The sequence below is a fragment of the Solanum dulcamara genome, chromosome 1 (assembly GCF_947179165.1).
Source record: "Solanum dulcamara chromosome 1, daSolDulc1.2, whole genome shotgun sequence".
Classification (NCBI taxonomy): domain Eukaryota; kingdom Viridiplantae; phylum Streptophyta; class Magnoliopsida; order Solanales; family Solanaceae; genus Solanum; species Solanum dulcamara.
Window position 1 is genome coordinate 12,345,050 of NC_077237.1, and position 20,508 is coordinate 12,365,557.

Below are 20,508 nucleotides of genomic sequence, written 5' to 3' on the forward strand. Positions count from 1 at the left end.
TAAGATGGATGAAATCACAAGAAAAAAGAAAGAACACCAAAGAAAGAAGAAGAACGTCGAAGAAGAGATGTGAGGTTGGATTTGTTGTTTTTCGTTGGTAAATCAGGAGAGAGTGAAGAGTGAAGAGAGAATTGATTTGATCGGTCTATTAGGAGTGGGGTTTGGGTCTATTTGGGTGCGTTCTTTTTTAAAAACGGATATTAAAATTAGATGTTGGTTTATTTTAATTGGAAACAAGTCATTGGACAAGATGAGGACACGTGTCCCCACATGTCCCTCTATTAGAGAGGAGGGTATTATTGCACTAGCTTTTGGATGGCAAGGATATGGTTGTATCAAAAGTATAACGGAGGGTATATTAATATCATTTTCGATAGTTCGGGAGTATATATATCCTTTTTACGAGCCCCAAAACATATAACATTCCAATAACTATAAACTACTAATTTCATAATTAGGATTCATTAAACCTACATGTAAAAATTCTCACAATTTTAGATTGTCAGCATAAACAATATCTAATACAAATCCTAAACATGACTTTAAAATCGTGAAATTATAAGATTTTTACATTACATAAAATAATATTAATTTAATTAAGATAACATATTCGAATCTATGACGTTTTTTTGATTAGAAGCATTCTTCATAAATTGTCTCCGTGAAAAGTTAAAAAGCAGTAGAGAGTTATAGTATCATGTTTTTTTTTTACCTAAATCTCATAGTAATTTTTCTCAATTACACTCTATTCTTACTCTTTTAAAAATTACCTGAAATCTCTTTTTTTGGGTGAAATCCGGATATATCACGTACGTCCTGATACATCACATAAAGTGATGTATCCGACCGAATCATCGCGTGAAGTGATATATCCGACGTTCTGATACATCACGTAAATGAATACAAAATTTATATATACTTGCCCTGTTTGGGTATTTCTAGCGAATTATACAAACGGATTTTGTATATTCGCAGCAAACTATACAAACAGATATGCGAATTATATAAATAGCTGCTATAGCTACAGTTACGTAATGTAATTACCTAAACTGTAGCTATTTCTGCCTATTAAATTTTAGGACTAAGCTATTTGTGAAAATTCCACTTTTTTTTTGGTTTTCCACTCAGTGTTCAGAGCCAGCATTAAAGCCCCAACTAAATTCGAACCGCGCACTGCAGGATCTATTCGAGAGTGGCGCTCCCAACGTGATTTTCTCTATATCAGACTACCTGAGACCTCTGATTAAAGATGAAACAGTCTCACTATTGCACTACAATCCATGTTGATTATAGTACAATTTGGTAACTTCTCAACATCCAATTAGGATATAACGATTTATTACTTATTTATTAAACCGAATATTAGTGGCTAACGTGGGTCACAACTTAAATCTTCATTCAAAATTATACTATTAGGGCTCATTTGGTACGAGCAATAAAAGAGAAAATAATTTTGAAATAAAATATAGAATTATTTTATCCTTAGTTTTTTCAATGTAGTTAATATTGTTTATTTTCAAAAATAATTAATTTTAAGAATAAAATGGAAAAAAAGGTTAATTAATTAAATCACGATTTTATAAATTGGTAAGTATTTTGGAATGGATGTTTTTAGTAATGCTGACAATTAATAATGGGACGGACAGAGTAGAATAATTCTAATTGAAAAGGAGTATTCTGTTTAAGGTCAAAAGTATGTAAATGATGTAAATGTTGACCAAAAGGGTATTTGATTACCTTTACAAATATGATGTCCCGTAGCTCAGTTGGTTAGAGCGTTGGTCTTATGAGCCGAAGGTCGCGGGTTCGAGCCCCGCCGGGACAAAACAAGATAAAATATGTATAAAATTTACATACATTGCATTACTTTTTTTCTTTAAAAGGTAAAGAATAGGATTAATGCTTTCTTTTTTCATTTTAGCTTGTTTATTTGGTTTCCAAATTAATGTTTTTTTGTTGGATTATCAACGTGTTCAAATGCATAATATGGTACGGTTTACCCTTCAAATAGATTGTTTAACATTATACTTGTTTTACTTACTTGATTTTTGCGATACTTCACTTGAATTGAGAATCTACCAGAAATTCTCACGACCCAAAATCTCATTAAGTCATGAGGGCACCCATCATTTCCTTGAAGGCGAACCCCATTAATTTACAAATCAACAAGTAGAAAACGAAAATAACTGGAAACTTCATTAAACATTAATAGAATAAAAATTCGAATTTCGAGTCAAAACAAAAGCGAAAATAAATGGAAATCCCAAGATTTGGTACACAAATTGTATAAAAAAAAGAGATAGTAAAATCAAAAGAAGCCATAATCCAGTGTGGCGAAACAACTGAACAAGTCACATTGAACTCTAGCCTAAAACCTTAGATACTATGATGACACAACCACCACTAGTCCCTGGAATTGAACCTTTACTCAAAATGTGCAAAAAAGCAAGAGTGAACGCATCTACTTGTCAATAGCATCGTTGACCGACCCTTACATGAAGCAATGTCAAGGGTTGATCCGTCTCAATACTTAATCACAAATATCAAATATAAGATCTCAATTCAAAGACAATCCAGCAACTACAGACAACAATAATCAAGATAGAAGCAATATATATATATATAATCAACTAATATTAGAGAATTTCCCAGTAAGGATCAACCATTCCACTACAACAAAGTATAATTATCTTTACTAACGAAGATGGATAAATTTGACCCGAAAATGGCGAATCCAAGTTATCGAGCATTATAACATAGTGAAATAGCTTGTCTATGAGGATATATGTTCTTTTAAATACGTTCAACATACAAAATTATATATGCAAACGATACTTAGGTATCAACATAAGATGTTGAACTCTAGTCGTTACTAAACCAAATTCCTCAGTCATGTCAATATCCTTTGGCGTCATGCCATTTGTCAACTCCCAATCAAAACAATGAACCAATTGCGCGAGCACCAAACGAACGGTGGTGAGCCCTAGCTGCAAACCCGGGCAGCTTCTTCTTCCCGAACCAAATGGTAAAAGCTCAAAATGTCGTCCACGGAGATCAATGTTGCTTCCTTGAAATCTCTCAGGATTGAACTTTTCTGGCTCTACCCAAATATCTGGATCTCTTCCAATTGCCCAAACATTGATTAAAAGTCGGGATCCTTTAGGTATGTGAAAACCATCAACCTCGCAGTCTTCAATCGACTCGTGGGGGATCAATAAGGGTGCAACAGGATGGAGCCTACTACTTTCTTTTATGACCATATCTAAATACTCCAGATTTTCTATGTCTGATTCTTCAACCATTCTGTTTTTGCCAACTACTTGTTCCAACTCATTTTGAAGTCTTTTCATCACAGTGGGGTGCCTTAGAAGTTCTGCTAGAATCCATTCTATTGTTGTTGCTGAAGTATCCATAGATGCTACCAGCAAGTCCTGAGTATAGATGAGATGATGGCATAATTAGATATGGAGTAAACAGAGTTTTTGGGTTCTGAGTTTATACTTATGAGGGCGTGTTGAGAATCGTACTTAAACAAATAAGGGTGTGTTTGTATGGAAGAAAATATTTATCAGAATAATAAAAGAGTATCTTATTTATTTCTTAAATTTTGGTACGTAAGAAAAAAATAATTTTATATAATTTAAACAAATATTAGTAGATGTGGGGTGGTAGGAATGGTGGCTACTTGGAAGGAGGTGAAGTTGAGATGTGTTTGAAGGATATAGAAGATACGATCAATCTAGAATATCACTTGTGAAATTTGTTTTCTCTGGGCAAAAAACTTAACTAGACAAAATAAGAACCTAATTAACCAATACATAACAATATTTTTAGTTTACATCAAAATGACAATAGTTCTTTTTTTCAAAACACAAAATAAATTTAAAAAAAAGAAAAAAATGGATAATAAAATACTGTCCACTTTTTTGCAGCCTAATCCTTTAAATTCCTTATTTACCTTCCATATTTATCTCAATCATTTGTTAATGTTTTCTCTCACATAATCTAAAAAGAAGTATTATAACCAAAATAAAACTCTTTACTTTCTCTTTTCTGAAAATCATTTCATGGCAGATGTGAATTATTTGTCAATTTAATTCATCACGACGGAAGATGGGATCCAACAGGTATGTATTATGATATATGTTTCGATTCTTGATAATGTTATCGTATCTTTTTGGTTATATTTCTTAATTAAGGTTCTTGAACTATCATCAATTGATAAAGATAAAAATAAATACCAATTATAAAGTACAGAAAATTACAAGAAATGCAGGTTAAGAGCTTTATGCCAATTTGTATGTTACGAATATTGTTTAAGGTATTAGTTAACTATTATTTAAATTCAAAAATATATTTAATTATTCGGTGCTTTGTTAGTTTGAATACTGTATATGTAATGATTTAATTTTTTTTAACAACAGGATACAAATACAAATGGAATACGACCAATAGTAGGCATTTTTTAAAATTATAATTTGTTGATATTGTGAATTTTTGGTATTTTTGTGATCACAAATTCAAGCATACCTAATTAAAATAGTTAAATTTATGGTTTTTAGTTAGTGTACTTCTTGGTGTACCTGTTGGCGGATTTAATTTGGTATTTTAATCATTATTGGTAAATACACCTTTATGATGATTAGAAACATGATTTTTTTTATGTACGTGTTGGTGGATTCAATAATTTTATAAATAATACCTATATAGTGATGAGGTTGATAAATTTTTTGATTATATTATGGTTTATGTGTTTATGATTGGTGTTGTTTGGATTATATACTGATGAACAATTGTTGTATAACGATTGATAGCCATGGTTCATTTTTTAGTGTACATGTTGGTGTATTCAATAATTATATAAATTAGACATATGTACTAATGATGCTAATAATTATTTAGATTATAATAAGGTCCATATAATGTATGCTAGTTGATTTGGTGAATATACTTTTATAATGGTTAAATAAGTAGTCTTTTTTTGGTGTACGTGTTGTTAAACTTCAAATATAACACAAATGTAATTATCAATTTGATATGATTTTGATTATATACTTTTATAATGGTTAAATTCATAATTTTTAGTTACTATACTTCTTGGTGTACGTGTTGGGGTATGTGTTGGTGTATGTGTTGGTAGATTTAATTTGAAATTTTAACCATTATTGGTGAATACACCTTTATGATGGTTAAAAAACATAATTTTTTTGGTGTACGTGTTGGTGGATTCAATAATGTTATAAATAATACCTATGTAGTGATGATGTTGTTAAATTTTTGATTATATTATGGTTTATGTGTTTATGATTGGTGTTTTTTTGGATTATATATTGATGAACAATTGGTGCATAATGGTTTATAGTCATGGTTCATTTTTGGTGTACGTGTTGATTCATTTTTTGGTGTACGTGTTGGTGTATGCAATAATTATATAAATATTACCTATGTACTAATGATGTGTAACGACCTGTCCTCGTCGTTAGAAATAGACCAATGGGGAAGAATTTTGGGCCAGAAAACTTCGGTTAGCAACTTCGAAAAAACATAGCCTAAGCCAGACTTGAACGAATTCTGAGTCAGGTGAAGTCTAGGGTAATTATTTGAATGATGGGAGGTCAAACCTCTAATTTTATTGAATAGGCTGATAGCCAGGACAATACGGAGCATTTACAACTTTGCAAAATCACATTTGGGTGAGTAAAACTCCCGAAATCGAAGTTGGCGTGAAGAATATATTTTAATACGTCTTTGAAAGGGAGTGTGTTGTGAAATGGGGCTTCGGAGCACAAACTTTGAGCTCACTGTTTTCGCATATCCCGTCAGAACGGGATTATTTCTGCCAGAGCAGGATAGGTCCCGCCAGAACGGGACAGCCGCGACTTAAATCGTGACAAAGTCCAGAAATGGTTGTTTTCTGCAAAATCAATTTCTTGGACTTTGAGAAGCGACCTAGGGTGAATTCTATCAAGTTTCAACATATTTTCATGCTTAAGGTAAGTTTTTTACTCCCTAAATTCATACTTTGATTCCTAGAACCTAGAAAGTATGGTGAATAATCATTGGGGGAGGGTTTGAATTGAAAACCTATGGTGGAAAATAGCCCTAGGATGAGGTTAGGATCATGGGTTTGGCCTAAGGTGTGAATTGTATTATATTTCATGATAGTTAGGCTATTATGCTGATCCTTTATATGTATTTATTATTTTCTAGACAAAGAACGAACCCGAAAAGGGAAAATTCTTGCACTGTAAGGTTATTGAAGCTTGAATTTGAGGTAAGTGATGGTCTAGTTTCCCGTATGTGTTTCATATACTTATTAAATTGCTTCATGATATGCATGTGTGTATATGAATAGGGAAACATGCTAGATTATGTGTGAAATGGTCACTTGCTGGCCTGTTTTTGTGATGAACCTGTTCTTGGGATATAAATATTATAAATACTGAATGTAATTGTGATTGTGGTATGCTTGGATCGTATATAACGTTCCGATACATATTTGGATTGGGTTTCAGGTTTCGACACATAATTGGATCGGATGTGTAACACCCCGAAAATTGTTTCGCAAAGACTCAAACATTTCTTCACGTGTGTGTAGACTCGAACCAAAGGACTTGTAATTTTATATATGAGTTAGGATTAATTCCTAAGTATTTGAAGTGTGATATATGTGTTTAGGGGTTATAAGGGATCTTTAACACCAAGTCGAGTCCAAAGAATTAGTCTCAACTAAGTTTCCAAATGAGTTCGTATAAGGGTCAACTTCCAATGATAATATCTCTTTGAATATAATAAACTGGGTGGACCACGACCTACCAAATTAAAGGTCTTTAAGTCTTCTTTCCAACGCCACCAAGATTGTAATTTTTGGAGTTTTGAGTCAAAAGTTATGACCCTTTTTCTACAGACTAGTACTGTAGGAATTTCAGGCCTGGACTCTAACTCCAGAAAATTTAGGCTTGGCGCTGCAAGGGCGCGACGCGCCACTATAGCGCCAGCAACAAGCCTCGGTAGTTTGGTCCTTGGCGCGACGCGCCACTATTAGGTGCGCAGGTTTTTTAAGCCCATTTTCCAGAACCCAAAAAATTTAGGCTTAGCGCTGCAAGGGCGCGACGCACCACTATAGCGCCAGAAAATAGCCTCAATAGTTTGGTCCTTGGCGCGACGCGCCACTATTAGGTTGCAGGGTTTTTAAGCCTATTTTGGCTTGGTGTTGCAGTGGCGCGGCGCGCCACTATAGCGCTAGGAGAGTTTTTGCCCAGTTTTTCAGATTTTTGAGGAAGGGCAAATTGGACTTTTCCCCTAATTATATATACCCTCACTTGGAACGTTTTGGACCATATTTTCTCAGACTTTTGCCTCTCCAAAGGAACCCTAATATTCATCCCCTCTTCTCTTCCAAATCATCTCCAACAAAATCCTCTCAAAAGCTCAAGGATTCAAGCTTCCCATTGAATACCAACAACAAGGTTTCTTCAAAATCTACTCTAAGGTATGTAAGGCTAACCTAAAATATGGATTGAGTTCTTCCATATACCCATAGATGTGTTGGATAAAAGTTGTGAAAGATTGAACCTTCTATGAAGGTTTTCTTGAAATTTCTTAAACTATAAAATATTACTAAAATGTGTTAATGATGTTCTTGAGTTGACTTTGTTGAGACTATGGATTTATGTATTCATTCACATGAACCCAAGATAAGATTTCCTTTTTGGTCATAATTTGTCTTGAGGATGAGATTAATGGTTTTTATGTATAATAAAAATAATATTATTTTTCATAGTGAAATGGGGTATTCTTTTACATGAGTTTGATGAAATTGATTTTTAGTTATATGAGAATTTTGGTATAGTTATAAATGTGAAGGGCATAAAAAGAAACGAAACCTTGGTAGAGTTAGAATGTCCTTTTGTCTCTATAATTGAACATAGAATTAAATAAGGATTTCGGAGTAGACATTTGATGATGATGTGATGATGATGTTTGATAACGATGTGAATGATGATGCTTGATGATGGTGTGAATAATGATGTGAATGGTGGTTATTTAACCTATGTAGAATGATTGATGAAGAGGTTATGTTGATGAGGGTGTTGCCTGATGAAGTAGATTGGAGTCTAATGTGATTATGTGATATGTGATTTGCATAATTTGATTTGATTGGAGTCTTGTGAACATTTTGCATAAACTATTTACACATTATTTTTGAGTTCAAAGAATGATTATTTTCATCTATGATTTAAAAGGAGTTTAAGCATGAGTTGAGTTTGAGAAGTCTTTTAATTATTTTTGAACATGAGTACTTTGAGTATAAACGAGTTGAGTATTTTTACATAAAAATGTCTATTTTGAATTTGAGTTGAGGAGTTGAAATTATGTTTTAAATGCATCTAATATTTCCTGCATTCATTGAGTTGAGATGGTATCAAATTCAGAAAGAAGAGTTTGTGGATTGAAATGAGTTGATTGTGAAAGAAGGTCCAATGAGACCAGATAGATTGAGTTTTGAAAAGAGTCCAATGACTAAATGAGTTGATTTGAAACTAAGTCCTAAGAGACTAAATGAGTATTTTGAATATTCTACTCACTTGATAGATATGTGCATATTGAGTCTTGGGAGGAGTATCGAGCACCGAATTGGGTAAGAGTATGTCCATACTCGAATCCCATGAACTACGCCGCCAACGTAGGAAGGGATTGAACCATTAAAGTTGGATGTTTCCCATGGGATCGAACCGTTAAAGTCGGATGTTTCTCATTTTATTGTCCTGAAATGATAGGACTTGACTGATCGATGGAACCCATGATTGGTTGATTCGTTCATGCCCTGGCAAGGTATGGATGAATGTGGCAATGATGTGGCTCGTTGTGAATCACCTACTTATAGGTGGTGGATTGTTGTCGGTTAGAGAAACTCCCAAATTGTGTGGATTGTGCATGATTTGATTGGTTTGATTGAGCTTGTTGATAATTGAGTTGGATTATATCACATTACTAAGTTCCAATTTGCATATTTATTGAGTTGAGTCCTTTGACTTGATTGTTGAGTTGATTGTATATGATTGGATTGGATGGGATGATATGTGATTGGATTGTGTATGATTGGATTGGATTAGGTGATATGTGATGGATTGGATTAAATGGTATGTGATTGGATTGGATCAGATTGTATATGATTGGATTAGATCGGATCGTAAATGACCGGATTGAACCGATTGTATATGATTGGATTGAATCGGATGATATATGATTGGATTGGATCGTATTGTACATGATTGGATTTGATTGTATGGTATATCATTGGTCTTTGTCTAAAAATATATTCTTACTTTAGACTTATGACACTTTGATTGAGTCTCTCTTATCTTTCTGATTTGAGATATTTGAACCAACGTTATTCTTCCTTGAGGTATGTTTCATTCTGCCATATTACATACTCGTACATTCCATGTACTAACGTCCATTTAGACCTGCATCATTTCATGATGTAGAGGCAGGTTTAAGAGATCGTCAATAGGAGCACCATTGAGGATCTATACACACTCAACGTATTGGTGAGTACTCCCCTACATTCAGAGGACACTGCTTATGTTATTCTTGCGTCGAGTTAGCCCTTTTCATTTTGATTTGAGATAGCCATGAACATGTCATTGGCACCAATTAGATAGTAGTGATAGAGGCTTCATAGACTAGATAGTGATGGGTCGATTGCGTATTTTCTTTCCTTGAACTATTCTTGTCAAACTATTTTTAAGGACAAAGATTGCAGTTTGATTTGTTGACCCATGACCTTTCTTTCTTGAGTTAGATCGTTGATTTGGATTGTCCGCCAAATTATTTCATTATTTTAAATTTTCTGCTGATTGATTGATAGTGAATGGATGTGTGATTGGACCAAGTGGTTCGCTTGGGGACCAACAATGGTCTTCGAGTACCGGTCACGTCTAGGGTACTGTCACGCCCCGAGAGGGTACCCTAGACGTAACCGACACTCAGAAACCATTTCTGGCTCCCAAGCGAACCACATAGCCTAATCACACATCCGTTCATTCATTCATTCAGCGGAAAGTTTAAAAGTAAAGAATAATTTAGCGGGCAACTCAAATCATCCATTCAATTCAAAGAATAAAGGCCATGGGCCGACAGATCAACTAAAATATTTGTCATTATAAATAGTTTGACAAGAATAACTCGATCGACTCATCACTATCTAGTCTATGAAGCCTCTATCACTACTATCTAATTGGTGCCAATGACATGTTCATGGCTACCTCGAATCAAAATGAAAAGGGCTAACTCGATGCAAGAATACACAGACGGTGTCCTCCGAATATAGGGGAGGACTCACCACCACGCTGAGTGCGAATAGATCCCCAATGATGCTCCTATTGACGATCTCTCAAACCTATCTCTGCATCATGAAACGATGCAGGCCAAATGACGTCAGTACGTGGAATGTACTAGTATGTAAAATGGCAGAATGGAACATACCTCAAGGAAGAATAGCAGCGGTCCAAATATCTCAAATTGAAAAGATAAGAGAGACTCAACAAGGCGTCATAAGTCTAAAGTAATAATACATTTTTAGACAAAGATCAATCATATACCATACAGTCCAATCCAATCATACACAATACCGTTCAATCAACTCATTTACAATTCAATCCCTTTCAATCATGTACAATCCGATTATATACACTCAACTCAACAATTAACTCAATAATCAAATGGATTCTAGTCACATACCATTCCATTCATTCTAATCGCATATTCATCTACTCCAATCCAACCGTATACAATCTACTCAACATTCAACTAATACAATCAGCTCAAAGGACTCAACTCAGTAAATATGCAAATTAAATTATGCAACGTTTTACAATTCAACTCAAAGGACTCAACTCAATAAATATGTAACAACTCACTCAAGTGTCCTAAATCTAACAAGAAATAGTATAGACCGGACTAACTCATAAGCATATAGCGACTCACTCAACTCAACTGACTCAGAGTACTATAAAGACCTAAATGGGAGTTTCTCTTAACCGACAACCAACACTTATGAGCCAGTGAAGGTACAATGAAACGACGTCGTTGCCACGCCCGTTCATACCTTGCCAGGGCATGAACGACGAACCTCATGGATCCAATCCAACCAAGTCCTATAATGTCAGGACAAATCTCTCGGGGAAGCATCCGACTTAACGGTTCAATCCCCCCTACGTTTGGCAACACAGGTATTGGGTTTGAGTATGGACTGTACTCTTGCTCAATTCGGTGCTCGATACTCCTCCCATGACTCCATGCTCATAAAACTCCTTCAATCATCTCAAATAAGCCCTCACGGCTAGTTTCATGTGGAACATTGCCACCTCATCAACTCTGTTCTCATTTCAACTCAATTAACTCAAAATGACAAGTCTCATTGGACCTTCTTTCAAATCAACTCATCTCAAATCATCAAACTCTTCTCTTTAAAAATTTATACAATCTCGACTCAATGAATGTAGAAAATGTTATGTACATCAAAATATAATTTCAACTCCTCAACTCAAACTCAAAATAAATACTTTAATGTAACGATACTCAACTCATTTAAAGGCTCTTCATACTCAACTCATACTTAAACTCCTTTCTAAATCAAAGATGAAACTAATAATTCTTTAGACTCAAAATAGTGTATAAGTAGTTTATGCAAAAAGGTTCACAATTAATTTATTTAAATCTCCTCCTCAAAAGATCAATTATTTTCAAAACATTCCTAAGACTCCAATCAACTCAAATTATGCACATCACATACCACAAATTCACATTAGACTCCAATCCACTTCATCACATAACATCCTCATCAATATACCTCTTCGTCAACCATTCTACATATATTAAATAAGCACCATTCACATCATCACTCACATCGTTACCAAAACATCATCATCACATCATCATCATATATTATCATTTACATCATCATCAAACATTATCATCACATCATTGTCAAGTATCATCATCACATCAATCATCAAACATCTACTCCAAAATCCTTATTTTTGTCCTATGTTCATTTTATAGAAGCAAAGGGACATTCTTAACTAATCAATTCATTCTTTTCATTCCAATCAATACATATATATGCACACAACTATCCATCTCAACCTCAAGACATTTATGACAAGAAATCTCATCTTGAGTTCATGTGAATGAAACATGGACCCATACTCTCAACAAAACTCAACTCAAGAATATCGTCAATACCTATAAATCTATATATAAAGACACATTTGTAGACAAAAATATGAAAGATAACTATTTAGTAACTCAAGTCATTAAAAACATCAACCAACTAATAGTACTTAAAAACATTCCATAGTTTAGGAAAACTTTCAAGAAAACCTTCTTAGAAGGTTCAACTCTTTCACAACTTCTATCCAACACACATATGGGCATATGGAAGAACTAAATCCATATTTTAGGTTAGCCTTACATACCTTATTTGAAGACTTTGAAGAAAACCTTGTGTTGGGTCTTCAATGGAGAACTCAAATTTTGAAGCTCTTGGAACTCTTGAAGGCACCCTTTGTTGGAGAAGGATTTGGAGAAGAAGAAGAAGAAGAGAGGGAAAATATCTAGGGCTTTTTGAGAGAGAGAGGGACTGAAAATATGGTCCCAAAATGTCCAAGGATAGGTATATATAATTAGGGAAAAAGTCCAAGTTGCCCCTCTTCAAAAATCTGAAAAATTGGGCAAAAGTCTTGCTGGCGCTATAGTGGCGCGTCGCGCCACTGCAGCGCCAAGCCAAAATAGGCCTAAAACCCTGCACATCTAATAGTGGCGCGTCGTGCCAAGGATCAAACTACTGAGGCTGTTTTCTGGCGCTATAGTGGCGCGTCGCGCCACTGGGGCGCCAAGCCTATATTTCGCCCAGGCCTGAATATTCCTGCAGTGCTAGTTCGTAGTAAAATGACCATAACGTTTGACTCCGAACTCCAAAAATTGCAATCTTGGTGGCGTTGGAAAGAAGACTCAAAGACCTTTAATTTGGTAGGTTGTGGGACACCCAGTTCTTTATATAATAGGAGATATGGTCGTTTGAAGTTGACCCTTAAACTAACTCGTCCGAAAACTTAATCAATTGGAGTTCTTTGGACTCAACTTGGTGTTAGAGATCCCTTATGACCCCTAAATATATCTAACACACTTCAAATACTTAGGAATTAATCCTAACTCATGTGTAGAATTACAAGTCCTCCAGTTCGAGTCTACCCACACGTGAAGAAATGTTCAAATCTTAGCGGAAAATTTTGGGGGGTGTTACAGGTACCCTCTCGGGGCGTGACATGATATCACATTTCGATACATAATTGGATTGGGTGTTTAGTTCCGATACATATTTGGATCAGGTGTCACGTTCCAATATAAAGTTAATTATTTGTAGATCTTTTGAGGGGACCTCTGTGTGAAGTTATAGTATGTGGAGGATATTGAGTTGTAATATTGCTGAATATAGTTAAACTTGGGATTAGTTGACTTATTCTGTGTATGTATATACCTATTGTGTTGAATTTACTTGTCTATGATTTGCTTACTAGCTAACCGCGTGATCCTATCAGTACACCTTTTGTTTTTTTGTACTAATACTACTCTTGCTCTGCCATTTTGTTGAGTACGGGGCATATTTAGTCAGCTGCGGAGAGACTTCTATTAGAAGAGTGAGCTTGTTCGAATTCAAGGGTTAGCTGTTTGTTTCAAGCTGTCATGGACTCTTCTATGTTCTAGTCACTTTTTCGGGATTAAGATTACAGACAATGTTTTAGTATTATGACTTGGTTTTTGGGAGTGTTTCCCTTCTTATATTTACTATTAGTTGGAGTTTTGGTACGGAGGACTTTCAGTTCCTAAGGTGTGTTTACTTCCGCATAATTTAGGTTGATAACTAGTTGGTTTTTGAGTTTATGGAACTCAGCATTTATCTTTGATTTAAACATGCTTCTGCATCTTTAAGTTTGTTTATACATTGCGATTATTGTTGTTAGGCTGTTAGAATGATTCTCCCACCAGAGAGTTAGAGTGGGTGTCAGCCACGGCGGATCGGGGTCGTGACATGATGTTGATAATTTTTTTGATTAGAATAAGAATCATATGATATATGATTGCTAATTTGGTGAATATACTTTTATAATAGTTAAATAAATGGTTTTTTTGGTGTACGTATTGTTAAACTTTAACTATAACACAAACGTAATTATCAATTTGATATATTTTTGATTATATATTGGATAATGTGCTTTTGTAACACTAACTTGTAATGTGACACCGGTAGTTATGTAGATTATAAGATTGAAGGAGTAATATTTGATGCAAACACCAAATAAGAAATATTGATTACCACTATTGCTTCTCAATTAGGTGTGGACACGAACATATTTGAGTTGGTTGAGCCTAGGGCTCTTTCTAGTGGGGGTAGTTTTCATGGTGTGATTTCTCTTTAACATTTTCAAAAAAATCTAAAAATTTGATAAACTTGAACAACTCAACAATGGAGGTATCAACTTTTTTTTTTGAAAATTAATGATGAACTTGTAAAGAGATAGAAAAAATAATTTTTGAAAATTAACGATGAACTTGTAAAGAGAGGATTTTTTTTTACAAATATGAAAAATATATTATTAAAGTGGGTAGAAACTGCATTGATGGTAATAAGAGGAGAGATAAACTTTTTACCTTTGATATAACCAATGTAAAAGATATAATTGAGACCACATTAATAGACTGAATATAAAAATAAAGAGAGAGAAAATAATTTTATTCTGAAATTCAAAGAATTATTAATTATCAAATCCCTAAAATTTGCAAGTAAATCAATAAAAAAATGAGAAAAAATGGAATTAATAAAAATATACAAAAATAATTTTGAGGTGGGTAAAAACTACATTGATGGTACTAAGAAGAGAGATAGACTTTTTACTTTTAATAAGCTGTTATTAATGAATATAAAAATAAAGAAAGAGAAAATAGTTTTATTATGTTTGAGAATTCAAAGAATCATTAATTATCAAATTTCTAAAAATTAGCACGTAAATCAATAAAAAATGAAAAAAATGGAATTAATAAGAATATACAAAAACAAAGTTTGCAAATTAATTTATTATTAAGTTTGTAATTAAAAACTTAGTTTTGTAAATAAAAGAAAATAAATATATATATTGTTAATAAGGATATTAAACCGCATATTCTTGTAATTTTTACTTAAAAGAAAAATACGAGTTACCCAAAGTGAATGAATATATGTGCTTTTATGTTTTCCCCTATTCTGAATACCACAATGGGCATCATTTATACAAAGGTTTAAAGCTAGTGCTATAGTGTTACTTTAGACAATTCTTATAAGCACATTTTTGTTATATATTTTTTTTACTCTGTTTTAACGTTTAAAAAAATATATTTTTTTGATAATTTTTTAATTTTAACTTTTCATGTAACATATTTAATACCATAAAATTAATTTTTTTTGATACATTCTACATATCTTTAGATTAAGTCCACAAAATTTAAACGTTTTACTTATTTTTTTAAACTTCATATCAAATTAAAATCAGATAAATAAATTGAAGTAGTGAGAATATTTATATACAAATCAGTTTAATGGAAAAGTGGAAATTGATTACATTTTTACATTTTTAGATGAGTTTTACACTTATATTTTTATTCATTGATCAATCATATGATGGAGAGAGAAAAACAGAAAACTGTCAATCAGCAATAATTTCACGAATCCAAAAGGACAATAAAATAAAGGATTAACTCATCAGTTATCCCCTAAAGTTGATATCAACTTTTATATAGACACCTTAATTGAATTTTGTTTTTTTTAGACACCTTAAGTAAGGCTCCGATGTGTCATTTTGATACTTTTTTGACAATCACCAAAATATATTAAGTGTGTGTAATGCACTCGCCTGACGTGTCAAAATCAACGAATTAAATAAAAACACGTGACATATTTTTCTTTTTTCTTTTTTTTCCCCCAAATTTAAACCCATAATCAGATAAAAATCAAGCTACAATTCAGTAAAAATCACTTCTCATAACAATAAAAACAAACATTTAAGTAAAAAACACGAACAAACCCATCTCAGTACCCACCACGATCTCCACAACCGCCGCCGAATCCACCACGGCCGCCGCCAAATCCACCAACAGGTGCAGCTATAGCCACTGTCTGCTCTTTCTTGAGTACAACACCAGGTAGTTCACTCATACTCATTGAAGCAAGCAAGTCAATAGTCTCCTTATCAACTTCAATCCTCTCAGTGTTAATAACAGATTCATCAGGAACAAAATTCATACGACGTTCTCTTTCTTCCTCTTATAGCTTAAGAGAAATGCCTCAATTCAAAAGTCAAAATTATCCAAAAAAAAAGAAAAAGATATTTGATAAATAATATTTGATATTTCCATCAGTTTTAGTTTCCATCAGAAAAATTTGTGGAGAATGGATTTGGGTTGTTTTGATATGGGTTGTATTGAAATCTACAACGGCTAATTCTAGAGTCGGAAAGGTATCTCATTACCCATTCTTTTTTGATATCTCAGAAAGTAATTCTCAATTTTACTTATGTTTCTTAGTTGGGTCTTTTCTGATTTTGGGATTTTCCAACACCCTTCTTCTTAATTAGGGGTTTTCAATTCAAACACGCCGTTTGCCGCATTCAATTGAGTCTTCAAATTATTTATTAGGACCATCGCTTTATTTAAAGAAGAAAATAAATCACACCGTTGCAGCAAAATTCTCTGCGCAAAGCAGAGGTTCCCAGTGCGCAGACCTCTTTGGCTCATGCCTCTTTGGTGGCTGGAGAAGGAACTTAATCGTGCGTTAGTTTTTCTTTGTTTGAAGAGTGTTGGGTGGGTTTTTTAACTGAAAAAGAGAAAATGGATGCTAAAAAATGAAGAAAAAGAACAACAAAAAAAATAAATATATTTTTTAAGAAAAAACGTTTTTTACGCGCTTAAAATGGGTGCAGCACACGCAATGTGCCAAGTCAGCACAAAGTGTCAAAATGACATATCAAAGCCTTACTTGAATTGTCTAAAATGAACAAAGCCTAGTTAAGGTGCCAACTTTAGGCTCACCAATGAATTTATATTCTAAATTGCGAATTCAGAATTTAAATTTCATAAAATAAAAACCATTACCAGTAAAATAGCTTTGACATGTCGACGATCAAACTCAAATTCAGCTTCTCCAGATTGCATGATCCCCATCAATGTATCCACCATATCCTTCTCCTCATGGCTAGATTTATCAAAAACATGTTCTTCAATCACTCTCTCTAAGAATTCATCAAACAACTTCGCTAATTCCTTGGAAAGACGAGTAAATCCCTGAAGATCAAGAACACGAAGAAAGGGAAAGAATTCAGCAAAATTGGGCAATCCTGCTATACACAATATATCTTGTATCACTACTTTGAACCCTTTTTCGCCAAGATCCTCATCCATATATTTCTTCCCAAATATCATCAAACACGACATGTTAGCAATAACAGATGAAACTTTTTCTCTAACATCAATCGTATTCTTTTCCTGTTTGAGTAAATTCACAAGAATCTCAAGTTCCTGTTTCCTCATAGGCTGAAAAGATTGAATCTTGGCATTACTTAACAAATGCAGAGTGATCAATTTACGCATGTTTCTCCAGTAATGTCCGTAATTGGACGAGACAAGATTTCTTCTATTGTAAAAGATGGTCTCTGCAACTTCATTAGATGGTCTGCTAGCAAAAGTTAAATCATGAGTTTTCAAGAATTGCTCTGCAGCATAAGATGAGGAAGCAACAATGACAGGAACAAGACCAAAGTGGATAGACATTATGGGACCATGTTTTTTGGATATTTTATGAAGATCTTGATGAAGATGTTCGCCAAACATGTGGAGATTTCCAATAATTGGGAGACCTCTTGGACCTGGAGGAAGCTTCTTCTTACTGAACTTCTTCTGTAATTCTTGAATAAGAAGAAATAACAGGGGAACTACTGCAAGAGCTAACCAGAGAAAAGCCATGGAGTTGATAACCCCTTTTTTTGGTAATAATTTAATGTTGAAATGGTGTTTACTTATTAGGTTGGAAGCAGTGGAATTGTGGAGGAAATAAAAGTGAAAATGATAGACTACAGGACAAAAAAGCAAAATATCTTAGTCCCTTTCTATTTATTTATTTGATTTGACTCGATATCGAATTTAATAAATTAGTCCATAGGAGAGGAGATAGAAGCCTTAAAGGGCTGACTGGTTCTAATTTCAATAATGGTGCAATGCTTTCAGATTAGATCTCAATCTAGTGACAGAATCCACATTAGTGTCCAGCAAAACAAAAACAGACAACTCTTAGTTTTGAATCTTATGTTCTTCGACTAAAGAAAATGCAAAATGTTGGGAAAATGTGGACTAATAAAAAAATATATGATTATAATTAGTGTAACTAAAATTAAAAAATAATGACATCAAATTTTTTTATGTGGAAGCCCTTTTATATAAGGAAAAAATCACGAGCAAAGAGAAGCAACTGATATCACTATAGTAGAGAATTTTACAATGGATAGTCACGAGTACAATACTCAAAGTGACCACAACACACTCAAAAGGAATAACATTTTTTTTATTTTTCACCTTACTAAAAATATCGCTCACACTCTATTTTTGTTCACATACTATTTTCTTATAGTGTATGGTATACTTCACTTTGCTTTCTAATATATTTTCTCTATCTTGGTGTGTTCTTACAAATGAGCAAGAATGCTTTATTTATAGAAAAAAATTGTCCTATGATGTCATCATTGACAACATGAAGAAAAAAATATTTCAAATTTTGATAGATTTATTGGTGAGATTTGATTTGACAAAAAATTGTGATATTTTGATTTTTGAGATTTGCCTCCTACCAAATTTACAGTTTTGGATATCTAATTTGAAATCTTGCAACAAAATAAAAAGTATTTGTTTCATGGGATACACCTCTACAAATCTCCCCTTCTAGTCTTATATACCAAAAGGAGGTATCTTCATTTTATCAGAGAAAGCTCATACCAATAAGTTCTTTGCACAATTCGAACTTGTCCCTTATTACCACTTTGGTCAGTATATCTGCAAGATTCTCATTTATAGAGATTTTTTCAACCTGCATAGATTCATTTTCTATCTTTTCTCAAATTCAGTGATATCTCACGTCTATATGTTTCGTTCTTACATGGTACATGGACTCTCTGCTCAAATCTATTGCACTTTGACTGTTACAATAAAAGACATACTTCTTCTGATGCAAGCCAAGTTCTTGAACAAATTGCTTGAGCCATATCATATCCTTCCCAGCTTCAGTAGCTGCAATATACTCAGCTTCAACTGTAGATAACACAAAACATTTCTACAACTTCGACTGTCATGATATAGCCCCTCCCCCCCCCCCCCGAAAAAGTAAACAAATATCTAGTAGTGAATTTTTTGTTATCAAGATCACCTCGCATATCATCATTTGTATAGCCTTTGAAGATTGGATTTGATCCTCCAAAACACAAGCATTTATCTGAGCTTCATCTCAAATACCTGAGAATCCACTTTACAACATCCTAATATTTTTTTCCTGAATTATCGAGAAACTTGCTGACAAAATCAACTGCATGAGCAATATCAGGTCTAGTGCATATCATTGCATACATTAAACTTTTGACAACGGAGAAATATGGAACTTTGCCATGCTCTCTTTTTCCTGCCGAGCTGTAAGACGCATCTTCTTGATCAACTTCATATGACCAGCAAAAAATGTGCTAACAAGCTTAACGTTCTTCATGTTGAAGCACTCTAGTACACATTCAATGTACTTCTCTTGTGATAGATAAATCTTTCTTTCATCTCTGAGACGAGTAATCCTCATTGCCAAAATTTTCTTGGCATGACCCAAGTCTTTCATAGAAAAAGACTTACACAACACTTTCTTCAACTCATCAATCTTGAAAATATTCTTGCCTACAATCAATATATTATCTACATATAGCAAAATGATGATAAAATCATTGTCAGAAATATTTTGTACAAACACACAATAATATGAGGAAGTCTTCTTATAGACTTGCTCCCCCATAACAAATTCAAACTTCTTGTACCATTGTATAGGAGTTTGCTTTAGGCCATAAAAGCCTCTTTTTAATTTTGTACACAAAATTTTATTTACCATTTACTTAGAAGCCCCTAGGTTGTTTCATATAAATCTCCTCTTCTAGGTCACTATGAAGAAAAGTCATTTTCAAATCCATCTACTCAATCTCTAAATTAAGACCAGCAGTCAAACCAAGAATTGTACGAATGGAGGATAATTTCACGACAGGAGAAAATATTTCATCAAAGTCAATAACTTTTCTTTGACCAAATTCCTTAACAATCAGTCAACTTTGTACCTGGATTTCAAGCTGTGTTCTTCAACTTTAACTTTGAACTCCCACTTATTCTTCAAAGCTCTCATGC

At 33.6% G+C, this 20,508-nt stretch overlaps 1 protein-coding gene and 1 non-coding gene across 2 annotated transcripts; one reads left to right on the forward strand and one right to left on the reverse strand.

Moving 5' to 3' along the window:
- The first annotated feature begins 1,751 nt into the window (after positions 1 to 1,751).
- On the forward strand, positions 1,752 to 1,825 carry TRNAI-UAU (transfer RNA isoleucine (anticodon UAU)). Its single transcript has one exon. It is a non-coding gene; the product is annotated as a tRNA-Ile (tRNA).
- A 771-nt stretch (positions 1,826 to 2,596) lies between these two features.
- On the reverse strand, positions 2,597 to 18,127 carry LOC129902228 (cytochrome P450 71AU50-like). Its single transcript, XM_055977345.1, has 2 exons — positions 17,191 to 18,127; positions 2,597 to 3,431 (listed from the first exon to the last, which is right to left on the reverse strand). The coding sequence occupies exons 1-2, from the start codon at positions 18,055 to 18,057 to the stop codon at positions 2,817 to 2,819; spliced, it is 1,482 nt and encodes a 493-aa protein (XP_055833320.1). The 5' UTR covers positions 18,058 to 18,127; the 3' UTR covers positions 2,597 to 2,816.
- Between the last annotated feature and the right edge of the window lie 2,381 nt (positions 18,128 to 20,508).

Excerpts from the sequence above, each read along its gene's own strand:
- LOC129902228 (XM_055977345.1), bottom strand. The coding sequence starts at position 18,057 with ATGGCTTTTCTCTGGTTAGCTCTTGCAGTAGTTCCCCTGTTATTTCTT. Across the intron at positions 3,432-17,190 it reads ATGTCAAAGCTATTTTACTG|GACTTGCTGGTAGCATCTAT; the intron begins GTAATGGTTTTT and ends ATCTATACTCAG.